Source organism: Balaenoptera physalus (genome assembly GCF_965194825.1).
Source record: "Balaenoptera physalus genome assembly, chromosome: 3".
Lineage (NCBI taxonomy): Eukaryota > Metazoa > Chordata > Mammalia > Artiodactyla > Balaenopteridae > Balaenoptera > Balaenoptera physalus.
The window spans coordinates 12,789,442-12,810,653 of record NC_138890.1 but is presented as its reverse complement, the minus strand read 5'-3'; the positions used below and the strand labels follow the sequence as shown (position 1 = coordinate 12,810,653).

Here is a 21,212-nt window from a genome sequence, read left to right as displayed (position 1 = left end):
GGACTCAGTTTCTCCATCTGTGAAATGGGGCACCTGAGGTAGGGGTCTCAGGATCATTGAGAGGGGGGCCATGGGTTTACCCCTATCTCCAGTGGTCCCTTCTATCTTTACATTTCTCTCCATTTATGTCTCTGTCTCTCTCTGTCTCTGACCCTCCCCCAGGCCTCAAACCGACTCCGCCCCCTGGCCTGGCCTGGGCCCTGCTGCCTGTGAAGACTGCTCTGTGCAGGGTCACAGGGTCCCCGTCCCCACTGTGCCAGGCCTAGAACACTGCCTCTTTGTTCTGATGGCTCTGACTTCATGGCCTGCTGGGCGCCTGACCCTGGCCAGCCCAGCTGCCCCTCAGGACTGGCTCTCAGAGAAAGGGCTTCCTCCTGGCCTCTTGGGCCTCAGTTTCCCCAGATGCTTTCCCCCAGGAGAGACCCTTACCCTGTTCTTTGCCCACCTGGGCTCTGAGAACGTTTTTTTTTAGGTGAAAATCACATAACGTAAAATTAACCATTTTAATATATACAGTTCAGTAACATTTAGAATATTCACTATATGGTACAACAATTACCTCTGTCTAGTTCTAAAACATTTTCAGCACCCCAAAATGCAGCCCCATCCCCATGAGTAGTCACTCCCCATTCCCCTCCCCCAGCCCCTGACAACCACTAATCTACCTTCTGTCTCTGTGGATTTGCCTGTTCCAGACATTTCATATACATAGAATCATACAACATATGGGCTGCTGTGTCTGACTTTTTTCACTCAGCCTGTTGTTTTGGAGGTTCATCCACTTTGTAGCATGAATCAGCTCTTCTCCATGGACATTTTGGGCCTTTGCTGACAGTGGGGAGAGAGGGTCAGAAACTGAGACGCCCCCCCGCCCCCCAACCTCTCCACCTCTGGCTGAGAAAAAGACACGGAAAAAAGACAAAGTTGAGTCTAAAGGAAGAAAGGAGACTCTTCCAGACCTGGAACCCAGGGTGCCCTGAGGCTGGAGTTCGGGAAATGGGGAGGTGGACATTTTCGGAGGGCCCAGCCTACAGCAAGCACTTCATAACAATTTATTGGGAGAGTGAACTCTGACGTCTGAAGACCCTGGCCTCCCATTTAGCTCCTAAGTCTCAGAAGTGGGCCAGAGAGGGCTGGAGACCTGGCCAAAGGCACAGAGCCCCAGGCCACCCATGGGGCTCTCACCCCGTGTCCAGTTTCAGTCTGGGGCCAGCAGAGAAGACCCCCCGGATCTGGGGCTCAGGGTCCAGAGCTCGGGTGTGTTTGTGGTCTGAATGAGGCCACCACCCACAGGCTGACTTCCTGGGTTTCTCTTTTAGTTTGACTTGCCCTGGGAGGGGCCATGACACCTTTTTTTTTCTTTTTAGTTTTTCTTGCTAAGCTTTAATGTGTTCCTGGGTGAGGACTGGGTGGCTGGGGCCTCTCCAGCAGCACAGAAGCTCGTCTGGGGCTGCCGCCCTCTTCGAGGACCGGATGGGGCAACGGGTGACCAGGCTGGTCCCCCTCCTTCTCCTCCTGCTCCCCCGGCAGGGCGGTGAGTCCCCTACCCTGGAGTCACGGCTCTTCTTGCCGGGGGGGGGGGGTGCTGTGTGTGTGTATGTGGAGGGCTGTGGACCCGGGTCCCAGGGTTGTTTCTGTGTCTCTGTGCCTCAGTCTTTCCCCCTGTCAAATGTGAGCTGGATAATCATGGATTCTGATGTCAGACTTGGGCATCTCCCCTCTGGTCTTAATTTTGTCTTCTGTGGAGTGGGCTGAAGCTCTGAATCTTTCCCACATCCCAGAGTTTAATGAGAAATAGCTAAGGAAGGGATAAAGACCAAGTATATATATAATATATATATATATATAAAATATAGTGTTATGTACCCAGTGTATGTAATATACATACTCTCTCTCCATCTTGTGGAATCGAATGCGAAGGGACCCAGCCCCCAGCGGATGACTAGGTTTGGACTCTCATCCCAGCTCTGCTGTTGCATGACCTTGGGCAACTTCTTTGTGCCTCAGTTTCCCTCTCTGTAAACTGGAGATCAGCAAGGTTTCAGGGCTTTTAGAGGTCAGGCAGGGCTGGAGACCAGCAAAAGGGAGAGGTACAGGGGACCCTGGATTGCTTTAGAGGAACGGCCCGAGAGCTGGATGGGTGGGTGGATGGATGGATGCGTGTATGTATGGATAGATGAGGGGGTGGGAGGATGGATGAATGGATGGATGGGTGGGTGGGTGGAAAGATGGATGGCTGAATAGATGAGTGGATGGGTGGATGGACAGATGGATGGATTTATGGATGGATGGATGGATAGAAAGGTGGATGGGTTGGTGGGTGCAAGGATGGGAAAGTGGGCAGGTGCATGGATGGTCACTGGGCAAGCCCCCTCCCCTGCAGTGAAAGGCTGACACTGTCATTATCTCTTCATTGCCTTTGCAGCTGAAGCCTGTGGCACCATGGGGTGCTGTTTTCAGGACCCGCCGTATCCGGATGCAGACTCAGGTCTGGGGCAGTTCCCCATCGTGGGAGGAAGGGGTTGCACTGGACTCTGACTGACCCATCCCTAGCGGCGACTCCCTCAGCTCCCTCCTGCCCAGCCAAAGACTGGGGTCTCGGGAGCCCCAACCCGACAGCCTGATGGCCTGTCCTCACCAAACTCAGGTGTCCTGGAGCAGTCACCTCTGTAAGCCTCATCTGCTCCCTAACAGGGTCGCAGGACTGGTGTCTGTGTCCGTCCTGATTGGTCAGCATGTGGGGCTAAGCAGCTGTTAAACATTTTGAAGTTGCTCCGAGGCAAGCATTGCTGGAACATTCATGCTTGTAACAAACTCACTCATCTGCCACTGGGCAAGGCGTTTCATCTATTCTTTTGCTCAAGAAATATTTACCAAGCACGTACTACGTGCAGACACAGTTCTAGACGTGAAGGAATCAGCTGCGAGCCCAGCTGTCCTCCTGGGGTCACAGCCTAGCGCAGGAGGTAGACAAGAGGCACACAAATGCATATCCTGCATACAATGACGTGCTATGAAAAAAAACAGAGCAGGGTGAGGGATGGAGAGGGAGGGGGCTGCTTCAAATAGCCCAGTGCTTGAGGAGGTGACACAGAAGGAGAAATTGGAATGTCAAGATCTGGGGCAAGGACATTTCAGGCAGAGGGCATAGCACATGCAAAGGTCCTGAGGTAGGAGTGAGCCTGGTGTGTTTGAGGACCAGTGAGGAGGCTGAAGTGGCTGGAGGAGGAGGTGCAAGGGAGATGGCAGGAGACATGCGGGAAGGGCACAGGTAGGTGCTGGAAGTCACAGCGTGTTTAGGCTGAGGTGACACCGGATTGCATAAGTGTCACAAAGATTCCTCTCTGGGGTGTGTCAGTTTGGGGACCCCGCCCCCCCCCAACTCTAGTCTGTTCTCAAACCTCCAGGCTTAGCTTCGGGTCCCCGGGACCTAAACTGCTACCGGATACTCAGCAACGCTGGTTATGAATGTTCCTGGGAATATGAGGGCCCTGTAGCTGGGGTCAGCCACTTCCTGAGATGCTGGTGAGAATCCTGCCCTTGCTCCTGACCCCCTGCCTCTACTCTCAGATGTATGACCTTGGCAGTGTCTTTGCCTCTTCCTGAGCCTCAGTTTCTCCTGTCAGAAGGGAGGGTTGGGGATCTGTGTTGTGGGGTCAGCATGGGTGGGTATCCAGTTTGGGCGGCAGTTAGGATCCCTGTGGTCCTTCCTTCATCCTCACCCTGTGACTTATTCATCCATCTATTCATTTCTTCCTTCTCTCATCCATCTATTCATTTCTTCCTTCTCTCTGTGGCAGCCCATGTTAGGAGATTCTGGGATCCTCCAAATCCCTTAGTCCCAAATTGATCCCTAAGAAACCCCCAGGCTGGGGAGCGGGAGTAAAAGGGGAAGAAAAGGATACTGGGATGTGATGCACATCATCTGCTGTGGCCGCTGAGACTCAGTACCAACACCCTCCTTCCCACAGCCTCAAGCCTGGGCGCTGCTGCTACTTTGCCGCGGGCTCAGCCACCAAGCTGCAGTTCTCCGACCAGGATGGCATACCCGTGCTCCACGCTGTCACTCTCTGGGTGGAATCCCGGGCTGCCAACTGGACAGAGAAGTCCCCCAACATTACCCTGAACCTCTACAGCTCAGGTCAGCACCCTGTTCTCCTCCTCCCCACTACCACTTCCTCACCCAGAGAAGCCTCTGGTCCCCAAGCCTAGACCTGGGGGAATTCTGAGTCCCTGGCAAGGGGCTGGATACTGCCAGCTGTTTTTACATCCAACACTGTCATGTGACCTGGCAGAGTCATTCATGGTCCCCTTACTGATCCCCTACTGATGAACATTTAGGTAGCTTCCAGTTTCTCCTTGATACTGTAATGTGGCCAAGACTCTGTTGGGTCTTATAATTTTTTTTTTTTTTTTTGATGCATTGGGTCGTCCTTGCTGTGTGCGGGCTTCCTCTAGTTGCAGAGCGTAGGGGCTACTCTTCCTTGCGGCGCTCGGGCTGCTCATTGCGGTGGCTTCTCTTGTTGTGGAGCACGGGCTCTAGGTGCGCAGGCTTGAGTAGTTGCAGCACACGGGCTCAGTAGTTGTGGCTCGCAGGCTCTAGAACACAGGCTCTGTAGTTGTGGCACACAGGCTTAGTTGCTCTGTGGCATGTGGGATCTTCCCGGGCTAGGGATCGGACCTGTGTCCCCTGCACTGGCAGGCGGATTCTTAACCACTGTGCCACCAGCGAAGTCCCCCATGTTCAGTCTTTAAAATCTGTTTTCACGAATCAATAACATACACTTAGTTTATACTCGTTGAACTGCTACTGTGTGCCATGCTCAGTCATAGGGGAGGTGGGCAAGGCCAATGGAGGTCACAGCACAGGGCTGGGACAAGGGTGAGATGAATTAGGCACGCTCCTTGGCCACAAAATGTTATGGGGGTGCCAAAAAACCTCAATAGTCATTATAAACCATATCATGATGCACCTTTTCTTTTTGAATATTTATTTATTTACTTATTTGGCTGTGCCGGCTCTTAGTTGTGGCATGCAGGATCTTTGTTGCCACATGAGGGTTCTTTGTTGCAGCATGCGGGATCTTTTAGTTGCAGCATGAGGGATCTTTTAGTTGCGGCATGCGAACTCTTAGTTGCAGCATGCGTGTGGGATCTAATTCCCTAACCAGGGATCGAACCCAGGTCCCCTGAATTGGGAGTGTGGAGTATGGACCACTGGACCATCATGGGAAGTCCCATGATGCAACATTTTAAAAAAATCAATATTAATGCAAAAAAAAAAAAAAAGCCATGACAAATCAAATATCAGATTTTTCTTTTGGCCGCGCTGCATGGAACGCGGGATCTTACTTCCCCGACCAGGGATTGAACCCACACCCCCTGCAGTGGAAGTGCAGAATCCTAACCACTGGACCGCCAGGGAATTCCCCAGAACTTCAAATAAAGACAGGATCTGACCCTGCATTTGTACAACCTTGCCTCATTCTCCTCACCCTAATCCCAACCCTGTCCCTGCCTTCATGGAGCCCAGATTCATGTAGGGTGATGGACAAGGCATGATCATTACACATGATGAGATACTGCTGGGAGGTCAGGGAGGGCTCCAGCTCAAGGATGAAAAAGATCCAGTAGGAATAAAGATGGGGAAGTGTGGATACAGCAAGACAGAGGATACAGCAAGTGCAAAGACCCTGAGCTAGAATCAGGCACAGTATGACCGAGATGCAGAAAGCATGACAGATGTCTCTCCTCAGGCCAGGCTTCTTGAAGTGAGGTTAAAAAGTTAGTAAGATTTCCCTAATAGTCCTTCAGAAAAAAATAGAATCAGTTAATTACCCTCTCATCAGCAATTTACAAAAGTGCCTGTCTCACCACAGCCTTGCCAGCAATGTGTATTAATATTTTAAAGACACCTTTACTAATAGGATCCTGTGTATAAATCTTAACTCTTTGACCTATAGAACCCCAGGCTTAGATGGGACCTGTAGAGGTGTCCCTGATTCAAATTTTGGGAGCTTGGTGGGTTACTCTGGGCCAGGAGGATCATGGGAAGATTTTCCAGAATTTTCAGGAGCAACAGCTCACACACATGCTGGCTTCCCCTTCCCACCCCCATCTCTGCTTCCAGTTAAATACGACCCTCCTCCAGGAAACATCAAGGTGTCCAGGTCAGCGGGGCAGCTGCTCATGAAGTGGGAGACCCCAGCCCACCAGGATGGTGCTGAGGTACAGTTCCGACACCGGACACCTGGCAGCCCGTGGAAGTTGGTGAGTTTATTTCCCAGATCAGGGGTTTGCACAGGCACAGGGCACCCTCACACATCTTCCATCAGTTTTGCAATCTCTGTATCTATCACCCTTCCCACCTGGCCTCCACTCTTGACCCATGTTTAGCCTCTGGGTCTCTCTGACATGAAGATCTGACTGTGATCTCCCTTGCTCACACACCCTCCATGGCTCCCCACTACCCTCAGTAAGGCATCCTTATCTTCAGCTGGCCCTAGGTTCCCTCACTTGCCTCATGCTTCCTCTGGCCCCTTTTTGAATGGCAATCATTCTTTGCCCATGGCCTGGATTTCCAGCCTCTTTGCCTTGGTATATGCAGTTCCTTCCACCTGCATGCCCTCCTCTCCACCTGAGCACATGTGAATCCAACCCACCTTCAGGGTCCAGCTCAAGGGCTGCCTCTTTCAGGAAACTACCTTTCCACCATTCCTCCCTCCCTCCCTCCTTTCCTGTTTTTTTTTTTTTTTTTTAAAGCCATGCTGTGTGGCATGCGGGGTCTTAGTTCCCCGACCAGGGACTGTACCCTTGTCCGCTGCATTGGGAGCACAGAATCTTAACGGGACCGCCAGGGAAGTCCCTCCTTTTTTAATTCAGATGTAACTGACATACAAAATTATATTAATTTCAAGTGTACAACATGATTTGATATTTGTATACATTGTGAAATCATCACCACAATAAGTCTGTTTAACATCCGTCACCACACAGGCACGTTCCAGATTTTGCTTCTTGTAATGAGAACTTTTAAGATCTACTCTCTTAGCAACTTTCAGACAATACAGTTCAGTATTGTTAACTATAGTCACCATGCTGTACATTACATCCCCAGGACTTATTTATTTTATATTGATAACTTTGTACCTTTTGACCACCTTCACCCATTTCGCCCACCCGCTACCCCTCACCTCAGGCAACCACTACTCTGTTCTCTGTATCTATGAGTTTGGTTTTTTGTTCGTTTTAAATTCACTTGTAAGTGAGATCATACAATATTTGTCTTTCTCTGTCAGACTTATTTCACTCAACATAATGCCGTCAAGGACTATCCATGTTGCAAATGGCAGGATTTCCTTCTTTTTATGGCTAAATAATATTCCATTGATACATGTACCACATTTTCTTTATCCATTCATCCATCGATGGACACTAAGATTGCTTTCACATCTTGGCTGCTGTAAATAATGTTGCAGTGAACATGAAGGTGCATGTATCTTTTCCAATTAGTGTTTTGCTTTTCTTTGGATAAGTACTCAGAAGTGGTATTGCTGGATGATATGGTAGCTCTATTTTTAATATTTTGAGGAACTTGCACTCTGTTTTCCATAGTGGCTGCTGCAATTTACATCCCCACCAACAGTGCACAGCGTTCCCTTTTCTCCACATCCTCGCCAACAATTGTTATCTCTCGTCTTTTTGATGATAACCATTCTGACAGGTGTGAGATGAGATCTCATTGTGGTTTTGATTTGCATTTCCCTGATGATTAGTGATGTTAAACACATTTTCACGTATCTATTGGCCATCTGTATGTCTTCTTTGGACCTTCATTCATTCTTCAGCTACTCTATTCTCCCCTCTGTCCCCTGCAGGCAGGGCAAGCCTAGGCTTGCAAGAAACCTCAGCCCTGACCAAGTCCCCAAGGAGTCCCTGGTTTGGGAGAGACAGAGACCCCCCCCCAGCTTCTGAATTGTGGTGTCTCCCCCTCCCTCAGCCTGGGAGCATCTTGAGTCCAGGGAGTTGACTCAGTTTCGGCCCCATCTTCCCTCCAAATATTGTGCCCCTCCCTGAGCCTCAGTTTTCCCATCAAGTGAATGGGTTCGGATCAGTCAGAGGCAGGTGACATGGGACTCCCGTTGGGGAGGGACATCTCTTTACTTTTTATCTCCAGCCCCCTAACACACTCTTCAGTGGACCCTCTCAGCCCCCCTTTGCAGATGAGGAAACTGAGGCTCAGGATGTCCAGGGACCTCTCAGCATCAGCCGGGGAGTGTGGGGCTAGCTGGCTCCTAAACTTGCCTCTCCTCATCCATGACACCACAGACAGATAGGTTTTGTCTCTTAAAATATTTATTTAGGAAGTTATAAAAATATAATTTTGCCTCCTAAAATAATTATTTTATTTTATTTTATTTTTTAATTTTTGGCCTCGACACACGGCTTGTGGGATCTTAGTTCTCTGACCAGGGATTGAACCCGGGCCCCGGAAGTGAAAGTGCCAAGTCCTAACCACTGGACTGCAAGGAAATTCCCCCAAATAATTCTTTAAAAAAAAAAAAAAACTTTTTTATTTTGGAATAATCTTAGATTTTCAGAAAAGTTACAAAGAAGTACATAGAACCTTCACCCAGCTTCCCCACAGGTTAATGGCTTTCATTGCCAAGTCCGTCTGTCACTGGTCCCTTGCAATGAACTAAATTCCAGAGTTTATTTGGATTATCACCCGCTTTTCCAAGAATGTTCTCTTTCTGTTCTCAGATCCAATCCAGGGTTCCATGTTGCATTGAGCAAAATGATTGTTGAAAATTTCAAAAGAGCTAGAATTTTCAACACCCAAATGTAAAACAATGTATAAATATGGTCTTGTTTTAGGGCGACTGTGGACGTCAGGATGATGCTGACTTCGGTGAGAATAATAGTGACAACGACAGCAGTAGCAAGTTAGCATTAATTAGGCACCCACTGTGTGCTAGGCCCAGTGTTAAATTCTCTGTAGGCTTGTTTGCGCCTCCCTGTAGTTCAGTATTGGATTATTCCCATTTCACAGGTGAGGAAACAAAGGCTTGGGCTTGTGAAGCCTTTGGCCAAGTTCACATCCCTAGTAGGTGGCCTTGCTGAGACTTGAACTCCAAACAGTAGAAGAAGTGGGTGATCCTTGAGGCCCCAAGAGCACAGGACCTGGCCTATTCTGGCTGTGTCCCCAGGGTCCGGCACATGATTAGCTCTCGATAAGTGCTTGTACACAGTTGACACTCAATAAGTGCATGTACACAGTTGGAACTTAATATGTGCACGATGGCTAAGTGACCAGTGCCAAGCCCTGGGTGCTCCTGGCTTTGGGACAGCCCCTTTGCTTGATGTTTGATCTGCTTCTCCTCAGAGTCATGCCTCTGCCCCTTGGAGACGGACACGGCCCAGGAATTCCAGCTGCGGCGACGGCTGAGGCCAGGGGTCCCCGGAGGTCCCTGGAGCAGCTGGAGCAGCCCTGTGTGCATCCCCCCCGGTGAGAGCACCCTGGACCACAGGAAGGGAGACAGGCGTTAGAAAGATGGTAGTGGTATTAGAAATAAGGTGGTGAGTGTTAGCAATAACGTGATGGATGTTAGAAATAAGGCTGCTGAAGAAATTAGGGAAAATTAGTGCAAGGTGGCAGGGCAGTGGGCAAGTTTCACTTTGTAAAATGTGGCAAATCCGTAATAAAAAGAAAACATTTATCAGTCTTTCTCTCCTTCCAATTAGTTTGGTGGGTTTTGTTCTTTGAAAGCCGAACAAGGAGTCGATGGGTGCAAGTGGCTGTGTCGTGAAGGCAGATTTTCCCAAATGATACAGGAAGCTGGAGCCAGGGCAGCTCCAGACTGGAGACGTGGCCCGAGGTGGGGGTGGGAGGGAGAGATGGGGGGGGTGACTGTCAACATTTGTCCCCCTACCCTTTGAGCTGGAGCTTCCTCCTGCCCACCCAAGTGCGTATCTGCTGGGAAACAACTCCGACGGCTGTTTTCAGATTTTTTTTTTTTAATTGTAGTGAAAAAAGACATAATATAAAATTTGCCATTTTAACCATTTTTAGCCAGTTGCATTAAGTATATTCACACTGTCGTGGAGTGGATCTCCGTGTTTGCAGATTTTGAAGACTACTTAACGACCCATGGAATCCTGTGTTTCATGGGAGGGAAGGAAAAGGTCCCGGGTCCCCATCCAGGGTCTGCAGGACGTTGTGAGCAAGGGCCCCACCCCCAGTGTCACTGTCTTGCTGTCTCATTGCAGAACCCCCCCCACAGGCCAAGGTGAGGTTCTCCGTGGAGCAGCTCCGCCCGGATGGGAGGAGGCAGGTGACCTTGCATGAGCAGGTAATGGAACATCGCAGGCCTGTGGGGTGGCCTGAGGACAGAGAGAAGGAGACAAGAGGCTGGAGTGGAAGTGTTTAAAAGGAGGGAGATGAGTCGTGGAGGTGGTAGGGACTGGAAGGACTGTGGGTTGAACTCTGAAGGTAATGGGGAGCCATGGAGGGTGTGTGAGCAGAGGAAGGATATGGCTGGACTCAGGTGTTCACAGGCTCCCTCTGGCAGCCATTGGGGGAGCAGATTTTGGGGAGCTCATGTGGAAGCTGGAAGGCCAGGAGGGGGTTGACTGTGCTGGTCTGGATGGGCGATGATTTTTTTGAAGTCCCCCAAACAACTCATTAAGTACAGTCGAATGAACCCATTTTCCAGAGGAGGAAACTGAGGCGCAGAGGGGAAATCCCCTGCCTGAGTCTGGGCAAACTCACCATACATTTCAACCCCTGGCTTCACCATAATTGATTCAGCCAGGTCCCCAGTGGGCTGGCATGAGAAAGCTGTAGTGAAGCTCCTTCTCTTCCTAGGTTTCCTATAATTTGAATTCCTTTTCTTAGGAAAAATTTCCAGGCTCGAAGTAACTGGGTCCAAAGACGGAAATATTTTTTTTCTCTGGCTTTCAGTGGGTTTTGCCAAATTATTCCCCCCTCCCCCTAAACCAATGAGCAGTGGATGTGTCAGTTTCCCAGCAGCCTTGCCAGCACTGAGGTCTACTATTTTTTTAAAATTTTCACATATGTCATCAGCTGTGGCCCGTGGATGAGCCTGTGCTCGTGGGCAGCATCCTGATGTCAACCCACAGGGACGACGTGCATGTTCAGGTCCCCACAAACCATCTCTCACACTCACAACAGCTGCCCCAGCTGGAGCTTCCAGAAGGCTGCCTCGGGCCCGACTCGGGCATGGAGGTGACCTACCATGTCCACCTGCATATGCTGTCCTGCCCATGTAAGGCCAAGGCCACGAGGACTCTGCGCCTGCAGAAAAAGCTCATCCTCTCGGGTGCCGCCTATGACCTGACAGTCGTTTCCCGGAATCGCTTTGGCCCCGGTCCCAACCAGACATGGCACATTCCTGCCTACACCCACTCAGGTACCTTTGGCTGGGCAGTGGGGGGGCCCCTTGGAGCTGAGCACATACTCTGAGCCTCAGCTAGACTAGGGTGAAGCAAGTGAGGCACAAAAATGTAATGGGGTGTCTAATTTAGGAGAGTGTAAAGTCAGTATTCAAAATGCATAGCATTAAAAAATGCATAGCGTTATAGTGTAATAGTTAAAAAAATTCTCACTGGCAAACTGTGGCCCAGACCAAACACTTGTTTTTGTAAATAAAGTTTTATTGGGACCAGGGCCAAGATCAGGGTGTGGCAAGAAAGGCAGGGTCGTGCAAATACAGGGTTGATCCTGTCTTTATTTAAAATCTAGACATTTTGCTCATTTTATATACATGTATACATATATTAAATATATACATATATTTATACACAATGAAAAAATCAATGGCGATGATGTGGATAAAAGGGGAGCTTCATACACTGTTGACAGGAATGTAAATTGGTGCAGCCACTATGGAAAACAGTATGGAGATTCCTCAGAAAATTAAGACTAGAACTACCATACGATCCAGCAATTCCACTTCTGGGTATTTATCCATAGAGAAAGAAAACATAATTGGAAAAGACATATGCACCCCTATGTTCATTGCAGCGTTATTCACAATAGCCAAGATGTGGAAACAACCTAAGTGCCCATCAATGGATGAATGGATAAAAAAGATGTGGTGCATGTATACAATGAAATACTACTCAGCCATGAAAAAGAATGAAATGTTGCCATTTGAGACAACATGCGTGGACCTTGAGGATATTATGCTTAGTGAAACAATTCAGCTGGAGAAAGACAAATACCCTATGATTTCACTCAGATGTGGAATATAAAAACCAACCAACCAACCAACCAAACAAACAACTGAATAAATAAATGGACAAACCAAAACTAATACATAGATATAGAGAACAGATTAGTGGTTACCAGAGGGGAAGAGGCAGGGGGAGGGGAGGGGTAAAGGGGATCAACCGTATGGTGACAGATGGAAACTAAATTTTTCATGGTGAGCACACAGTAGGGTATTCAGAAGTCCAAATATAATGTTGTACACATGAAACATTTTTATTATTATAATATTGTAAACCAGTGTTACCTCAAAAAAATAAATCTAAAATTTAAAAATTAAGGTTTATATGTATGTATATAAACATATGTATTTTTTTGAGGTAAAGTTCACATATCAGAATGAACCATTTTAACAAGTACAATTTGGTGCATTAATTACATTCACAATGTTGTGCAACCATCACCTCTGTCTAGTTCCAGAACCTTTTCATCACGCCCAAAAGGAGACCCCGTCCCCTTTAGCAGTCACTCCCCATCCCCCTCCCCCAGCCCCTGACAACCACCAATCTGCTTTCTGTCTCTGTGGATTTGCCTGCTCTGGACATTTCATAGAAATTAATCATATACTATGTGACCTTTTGTGTCTGGCTTCTTTCACTCAGCCTGATGTCTTCAAGATTCATCCACATTGTAGCGTGCATCAGTGCTTCATTCCTTTTTATGGCTGAGTAATATTCCACTGTGTGGATGGGCCCCATTTTGTTTATCTGTTTTTCCACTGACGGACATCTGAGCTGTTTCCATTGTTTGGCAACCATGAATAGTACTCAGTACATACTTTTAGGTTCATTTTGATTTTTTTGAAAAATATTGCATTAGAAGAGTATTGATCTTGGTGATTGAGTTCTTTGGTGCCTCCTTAATTTCATGCCCGAGATTAGTGCCCTGCTCGCTTCACCTTAGTCCTGATCTTGCTGAGCACCCAGCGGGTCTGTTATGATCATGCCCATTTCAGAGATGAGATGACTGAGGCTCAGACAGATGAAGCCACTTGCCAGGGTGGCACAGCAGCAAGTCGGTCAGCTCCTGGTCTGGTTTGGGCCACGGCCTCGCTATGTGACCTTGGGCTGGTGGCTCTCCGGCTTCGAGCCTCAGTTTTTATATCATTGGGATGATCATGGTCCCACTTTGTGGGAAAGTGGCGCCTGTAAAATGCTCGGCACTGGCCTGGCTCATACAGTCGGAACTCAATAAGTGATAGTTATTGTCCTTAGAATTGGAAGCAGTACCCACCTCTCAGGTTGGTACAGCTGCCCTTGCTGTAGGGAGTGGGAGAGATGAGCCCAGGGGGCTGAGTGGGTCTGTCCTCGGGGCTCTGAGCTCTGGTCCAGCCGGGAGGCTCCTCCTCCACCACAGCCACCCACCGCTGGGCAAGGTGGGTGGTGGGTGGCCAGGCATCTGCTGGACCAGGAGATGCCCACTAGCCTGACAGGGTAGTAGTGGCAGCATAGGGAGCACTGATTGTGGGCATCCTGGCAGGGAACCCACAGTCAGGCTGGGGGAGGACTCGATTCATTCAAACAGCCCTTGCTGTCCCCTCTGTGCTCAGCCCCCATCCTGGCAGCCCCCAGCGTAGGGAGACAGAGCCAGATACAGACACTCCTGGACCTGGGGGGTTAGAGCTTGTCAAGAGGGTGGGATGGGGCTATAGGAGCCTTGGGCTGTGGGGGGAGCATGAGGCAGCTATTCTGACGTGCCTCCCTTGTCTTCTTCCAGAACCAGGGGTTCTGAATATCAGTACCGGAGCCAACAGGACCACCATGCATTGGCCAGCCCGGGCCCAGGGCATGACGTACTGCATTGAGTGGCAGCCCCAGGGCCAGGACGAGAGCCTTGCCACCTGCATCCTGACGGCACCCCAGGACCGGGACCCTGCTGGAATGGGTACCATAATATCGGTTGCCCTGCATCCTCCGTTAGAGCTCCTGGTCAGCGCAAACCTACAGGCATCGTCCGCGTGGGGAGTCTGAGGCCCAGAGAGGTCTTGCCACTTGCTCAAGGTTACACAGAGGTGGGGACAGGCCAAGACATACCCTCCCACTCATGCAGGTCTGGAGCTTCCTGCTGGGATCCTGGGGTGTCAGGGCTTGGCCCTGGGAAGGTTGCACCCCAGCGGGTAATAAGTCTCACGTCCCAGGGTGTTTGTTAAACATTCACCCGTGCCAGGAAAGGTGGCAGCTAGCAAGATGCAGGTGGCAAAGTAATGAGGCCTCTGGAGGGAAAGGGAGGGTGCCAAATGGCCCAAGCAGCCTCTCACTCTCTGACGTGGTCTTGGCCGGGGCCCCAGGAAGCCTCGGCCTCAGCCTGGCCCTCAAAGAGCTCCCAGCCAGGGGAGACAGAGCTGGATGCAGACACCCCGGTGCCGTAGAGTAGGAGCTGTGCTGGAGGGGGTGGGGACGGGTTGGGAAGGGGCATGAGGACGGAATCCTGGAGGAGGGGACATTGGTGCAAGGGCTTTGAAGCATGGGTAGGAGTGCTCTAAGAGTTCCTGGCAGATGGCACAGGTGCGAAGGTGGGGACACAATCTATTTACTGGTCTGGCCCTCGCTAATCCTTCTAGCAACGCACAGCTTGAGCCAAGGATCTGGGGCAATGTGGCAGAAGGAGTGTTACCGCATCACTATCTTTGCCTCTGCACACCCGGAGAAGCCCACCTCGTGGTCCACCGTCTTGTCCACCTACCACTTTGGAGGCAATGGTGAGTGGCCCAAACCTGCAGGGTGGTCTCCCCAGGGGACTCGGCAGTGTCCTTGGGTATCAGGAAGGGGGAATACCATTTAGAAGCACCTACTGCATATCAGGCCCTGGCCAGAAGCCAGACACATAGAAGTCAGCTCAGTCAACTCTTAAGATACCCCGAGAGGCATTGCCCCATTTTATAGTAAGAAAACTGAGGCTCAGAGAGGGGAAGTGATGACACCAAGAGTGGTGGAACTGGGATACAAACCCAGACCCAGCTGACTCTGTGGCCAAGGTTCCCTGGGTCTCCGGACAGTAGCAGGCTGGGCAGGCAGGAAGTACTCAACCAGCACCCTTGGAGCTGACCGTGGTAAAGGATGTTGGTTGCAGCCTCAGAGGCCGGGAGCCCACAACATGTGTCTGTAAAGAAACTCAGCCAGGATTCAGTGTCTGTGGACTGGACACCATCTCTGCTGAGCACCTGCCCCGGCGTCCTGAAGGAGTACGTTGTGAGCTGCCAGGATGAGGCCAGCAACCAAGTATCTGGTAGGTGAGGCAGCACAGGCCTGGCTGGGGGAGGAAGGGCTCTGGGCTTGAGTTCTGCCTTGCTGTGTGACCCTGGGCACCTCACTGTCCCTCTCTGGGCCTTGGTTTTCACACCCATGGAACAATAGAGTTGGACTCAAGGGTCTTGACTGGCCCTTTAGACGGCAACTCCCATGGAGCGGGGATGACTGTCTCCATTCCACAGATGGGGAAACTGAGGCCTGGAGAGGGATTCACCTGCCCAAAGGTTAAACAAGCTTGGATTTGAGCTCCATTAGGTGCCCCTTCCTGCCCCATAGGAGGGAAAGAAATGAGGACGTACAGGGCAGGTCTCACCAGGGCTGGAACTTCCTGTCATTTCCCACATTGGGAGCCTCAGCCTCCCCACTGGGTAACATAGCCTTGCGAGAATACAGCCTCGCCCATCCACCTCCTGCAGCAACAGGCCAGGCCACCAAGACCATGGGTTTATATCCTGCCTTCCCTCCTCGAGCCCAGCACAGGGGCGGGAGAGGGGGGTGGGGGGGAGGAGGGGAAGGGGGGTGGAACGGGGGCTGCTCCGGCATCAGACATAGACATTCTGCCATCAGCTTGGTCACCCTCCGTTGTTTAGAGGGGATAAATGAGGCCAAATGGGAGTCGGTGACTTGTTCACAGCGGCACAGCTGGAAGCAGCCCATTTGCTGAAAACCAGTTGGCCAAAAGTCAAATTGCTGAAGATGTATGCACCAAATGCCCATTTGGCCAAATGTACCAACTTCCCTGAAATTTCTTTTGAAGAATATTCCTCTTGAATATTTACAACGAATATGGATTTAGGGTTCTAGGAATTTTTCCTCTGTATGACAGCCAACAACTGTATTCTCATTTTAGAGAATTTTATGGGGTGCTTTATTTTTTAAAAGTCATCCAATTCCACAGACACTTGCTGAGATCCTACTTTGTGCTGAGGTGCTGGGGACACTCGGGGAACAACTTAGACAAAGTTAACCCTGACCTTGTCCCTAAAGATAGGAAAGAGGTGAGGGAGGAAACCATGTAGTTATCTGGCGAAAGGGTGAACCAGGCCAGGGAAACAGCCAGTGCAAAGGCCCTGAGGTTTGGGATTGAAGCTGGTGCCTTTTAGGGAGCTCTGAGGAGAAGGCAGACGCGGCTGGAATGGAGTGGGCTAGGAGCGAGTGAAGGGCAAATTGGTCAGAATTTGAGAAAAAACAGCATTATTCACTGAATATTTTGATGAAGAATATTTTCCAAATAAGCTTGATGTGAATGGGTGCATTCAGGGAAGATTATTCAGCAAAATGTCTGTGAGCCCCCACTCCCACCCCCAGGGTGGAGCCCCGAGTAAAGGGGGTTTAGGGACCCACGCTGCCTCCCGCACACAGAGCTGTCAGTGAAAGCCACAGAGACCCAGATCACCCTCCAGGGCCTGCGGGCTGCCACAGCCTACAAGGTGCAGGTTCGAGCAGACACAGCCAAGTGGCGGGGCGCCTGGAGCCAGCCCCTGCGCTTCACCGTCGGTGAGTGAGGGGGCGGGCCTGGGTACTTACCTAGCATGCACTGCCCCATCCCACATGTCTGCAAGCAGTCCTGCCCTGACCCTCCATCCTTCCATGGCTCCCCATGCATCCCTCTCAGGAGAAAGTCGCAGGCTGACCTGTTCCCAACTCCTTCACCTCCGCTGCAGCTTCCCCTTATGAACCTTCTCTCACACTGCCTTTCCCTTGCAGGGCTCTCTGCCTGGAATGTTTGGTCTCCTTGTCAAACTCCTATTCATCCTTCAAAACTCAGCCCAAAAGCTCTCTCCTCCAGGAAGCCTTCCAGGCTTCCTTCTGGGCAACCCCCCACTGCCCCTCTTACCTGGCCTGATGCCTTGGGAGTGGGTGGGGGTGTCTGTGTGGGCTCTGCCTCCCCCAGCCTTGGGGCTCCTGGGGAGAGGAAGGGAGCAGGGGGGCTATTTATTGAGTGAATGAATGAATATGAATGAATGAGTATCTCATCACAAACATAAGGAGGTGGGCTCCATTGTCTTGGGGGGTGTGGCAGTGAGAGATTTGGAGACCAAGTGATCCCTGTTCCTGCCACGGTCCCTGCCTGTTGTCCTTGTGAAATCAGGTCCCAAGAGAACCAGTGAGTCAGACTGGGTGTGTGGTGTGCTGGTCTGGGTCCGGGGGAGCAACCTCACAGGCCCTACCTGCAGGCTCTTGGAGCTACAGTGTCCTGAGCACTTATTGTGTGCCAGGGCTTTATCGTATAGTCACAGGTCAGGCGGGGTCCCACTTCACAGAGGAGGAAACTGAGGCACAGAGGGATTCACAGTATGCCAGGGTCAGCAGTGAGTTGATGGAGGGCCCGCCCCTCCCACTCCCTCCTCAATGAGAAGCAGGAGGTGGCTCTCCCCCAGCCCAAGCTCTTCTGCTTCCAGAAGTCCAGGTTTCTGAGTTGTCCAATTTGTCCATCTTCCTCACATCTTTGGGGAGCTTCGTGAGCATCCTTCTCCTGGGAATCTTTGGGTACCTCGGCTTGAACAGGTAACTTGCACCCCCTCCCCCGAGATGATCTGTAATAGAGATAGTAAGAATAGTAATAACTGCTCACCCCAAGTAGGTTTTTATGTCCACTTTCGAGATGAGGAAACTGAGGCCCAGATAGTCAGGCCCAGGCATCCAGCAGTGGGGACAGTGCTGGGATTTCAATCCGGGTCTGTCCGTACCCCTGACCCCTTAGCCACATCCTCACTCCCCTTATTATAACCTAATGGAGATGAAAAAAATAAGTCGGAACAATTAAAAAGTAAGAACGAACAGAAGCACTGACCAGTTCTCCTCCCTCCCCAGGGCTGTAAGGCACCTGTGCCCACCCCTGCCCACACCTTGTGCCAGCACTGCCGTCGAGTTCTCTGGCAGCCAGGGGAAGCAGGTAAGGGTCCCCTTTCTAATTCCAGGTCTTGTTTATTGCGTCCATATCTGGACCAGGGCTCTGAAGAGTAATGGCCATGCATTAACTCATTTTACTTTCCCCCAACCCACTGGTGCAAGGACTCCAAAAGCCTGCCCAATTTTATAGACAGGCAAATAGAAACCCAAAGGGGAACCTCGTGTGGGTCATTTACTAGTAGCAGAAACAGAACTTAAGTGACTTCCACAAAGGAACCTGATGGAAAAAAATTCCAGGGTGGTGGGTTTCAGGCATGGCTGGATCCAGGAACTAGGACTCCATCTCTTTGTGGTGCTATCCTCCCTGCAGGCTTCTATCTCAGGCAGGCTCAGCCTTCCCCCTGTGGAATCAGGGTATCCATTTTTCCCATTAACTGGAGCAGAATTCTGGGACATCACTGATTGGCCCAGCTTGGGTCATATGCCCATCCCTTAGCCTATCACTAGAACCAGGGGGTAGGAGTGTTCTGATTGGCTGGGCCAGGATCACATGCCGATGGCAAGAGCTGGCATGGGGCTACTGCCCTGCCCAACCACATCAACTAAGAGAGAAGGGGAAATTTTCCAAAGAGAAATGGGGGGCCCTTCCAACTGATACTTGAATTGGTCTCAGGTTTTAGAGAATTAAGCCAGAAGGGACCTGGTCCACTCCATCCTTGTGTGGATGAGAAATAAGGCCCTGCCCACAGCCTTGACCCCACCGTCCCTCTCCAGGTTTGGCAGTGGACCAGCCCGGCAGACTTCCCGGAGGAGGTGTCTCAGCAAGAGGCCCTGGTGGTGAACGTATCCTGGGACAAAGGAGAGCGAGCTGACATGGACACAGCTGGGCTTCTCAAGGAGAAGATGGAGCTGCCTCTGGGTGCCCCTGAGCCAGCCCTGGACACGGAGCTGCCCTTGAAGGACAGGAAATGGGTGCAGGGATGCCCTGAGGCTGGGACTCTGGGGCCTGGCTGGCAGGACAGTCTGGAAGACGGCCCTGCCCAGGCAGCTGGACTCCCACTGCTCCTGGGAGACCTAAGGCAGAGCCCCAAATTCTGTTCCCAGGGAGAAACAGAAACATCTGCCTCCTCTTACAGATAGGAAGACCAATGATCACAATCACAACAGCTGGTTATTAAGTGCTTATTGCATACCCAGCCTGTTCTTTCCAGACACGTGATGCCCTGAATCCCCATAACCGCCTTGAGGTACATGACTGTCTTATTAACCTATTTCAATAAGCCTCAGTGAGGTTCAGAGAGGACAAGTGGCTGGCCTGTGGCCACACAACACAGGCAGGAGTCTAACCCAGGCGGAGTGACTCAGACCCCATCCCCACTGCCCAGGCTCTGGCGTCAGTGCCCCCCACCAACACCCACTCTGTCCAGCACTGGTTGCCACATGTCCTGTGGTGGGAACCCTAGAAACCACCATGAAATGGGAGCTGCTACTCAGGGCCAGGGCCTGGCATCCATGGAGCAGGGCGCTGTTGGCCTGTTGGGGGTGTGTGGGATAGACTGGAGGGGGGCCCAAAGGGTCTCAGGCTGATCCCAGGGTCTTGGGCTGGGCATCCTGTCCCAGAAGCATTGGATGGGGAATCTGGGTGCAGAGTTCCTGGCTGCATTGCAGGGTCTCCAGGCTTGGAAGATCTAGGTGTGAGGAAAAGAATGGGGGCTCTAAACATTCTGAGGGGGGCATTGGCCCTCCCTGGCCTCAGACTCTTCCCCTGTAAAATGGGGGTGAAAAAATAAAATAAAATAAAAATAAAATGGAAATGCGGCTGCTGCTGTCACTATGGCTCATTACAAAGCTGCCCATCAGTTCTGGAGGTACTTGGAGAAGTCGGGGGTGCTGGACACGCTGACCAAGGTATTGGTAGTCTTATATGAAGAACCAGAGAAACCTAATAGTGCTTTGGATTTTTTAAAACATTGCTTAGGAGCTGCTACCCCAGAAAATCTAGAAATAGAGCTGCTTTGCCTAGAATTGGCAGAAATGGAAGAGAAATATGAAGCTATTGTAGAAGAAAATAAAAAACTGAAAACAAAGGAGAAAGTTCAGTAAACTTATGGTGGAGAGGAAGAAAATACCTTACTATAAGCCACAACATCTTTGGGAAGATGTAGATTATTGCATATCAAGTATTTGTGCAGTGCAGTTATGAATGGGATTTAAATTTTAGTTTCCCAGTAACTTTAAAGGTTTATATAAAAAGTTTTCATTAGGTTTGATTGTATTAAATATTAAAAATCACTGAGTGGTTTAAAAAGATAGGACTGGGAAAAAAAAAAAAAGATAGGACTGGGACTTCCCTGGTGGCGCAGTGGATAAGAATCTGCCTGCCAATGCAGGGGACACGGGTTCCATCCCTGGTCCGGGAAGATCCCACATGCCCCGGAGCAACTAAGCCCGTGTGCCACAACTACTGAGCGCACACGCCTAGAGCCCGTGCTCCGCAACAAGAGAAGCCACCTCAAGGAGAAGCCCGCGCACCCCTACGAAGAGTAGCCCCCGCTTGCCACAACTAGAGAAAACCCGCGCGCATCAGTGAAGACCCAATGCAGCCAAAAATAAATAAAATTAAATCTTAAAAAAAAAAAGACTTTAATATAAACTTACTGATTCAGTAATTAAATTGAATGTAATAGTTAACTTGTTTTGTTGTTAAGTTTTTTACCCAATTTAGAATAAAATTCACCTAAACTCCAAAAATTAATTAATTAATTAAATGGGGGTGATAATAATGACCTCAGAGAGCTGCTGGTGGGGGGGGGGGGCGG

General features: G+C 50.4%; 1 protein-coding gene across 1 annotated transcript; it reads left to right on the top strand.

Annotated features, from left to right (window-relative positions):
* The first annotated feature begins 208 nt into the window (after positions 1 to 208).
* On the top strand, positions 209 to 20,708 carry IL12RB1 (interleukin 12 receptor subunit beta 1). Its single transcript, XM_082457582.1, has 16 exons — positions 209 to 1,534; positions 2,426 to 2,488; positions 3,408 to 3,525; positions 3,972 to 4,141; positions 6,131 to 6,270; positions 8,878 to 8,911; positions 9,386 to 9,508; positions 10,270 to 10,352; positions 11,195 to 11,432; positions 14,009 to 14,176; positions 14,853 to 14,990; positions 15,362 to 15,517; positions 16,903 to 17,037; positions 17,943 to 18,048; positions 18,355 to 18,436; positions 19,168 to 20,708. Exons 1-16 carry the CDS (start codon positions 1,387 to 1,389, stop codon positions 19,531 to 19,533), a joined length of 2,268 nt encoding a protein of 755 aa, XP_082313708.1. The 5' UTR covers positions 209 to 1,386; the 3' UTR covers positions 19,534 to 20,708.
* Positions 20,709 to 21,212: the final 504 nt, after the last annotated feature.

What these genes read in the sequence shown, in the direction of transcription:
- IL12RB1 (XM_082457582.1), top strand. Translation starts at nt 1,387, where the DNA reads ATGTGTTCCTGGGTGAGGACTGGGTGGCTGGGGCCTCTCCAGCAGCAC. An exon ending in CTGGCAGCCCGTGGAAGTTG is followed by an intron (nt 6,271 to 8,877) that starts GTGAGTTTATTT and finishes GTCTTGTTTTAG; the next exon opens with GGCGACTGTGGACGTCAGGA. An exon ending in CCCTGTGTGCATCCCCCCCG is followed by an intron (nt 9,509 to 10,269) that starts GTGAGAGCACCC and finishes GTCTCATTGCAG; the next exon opens with AACCCCCCCCACAGGCCAAG.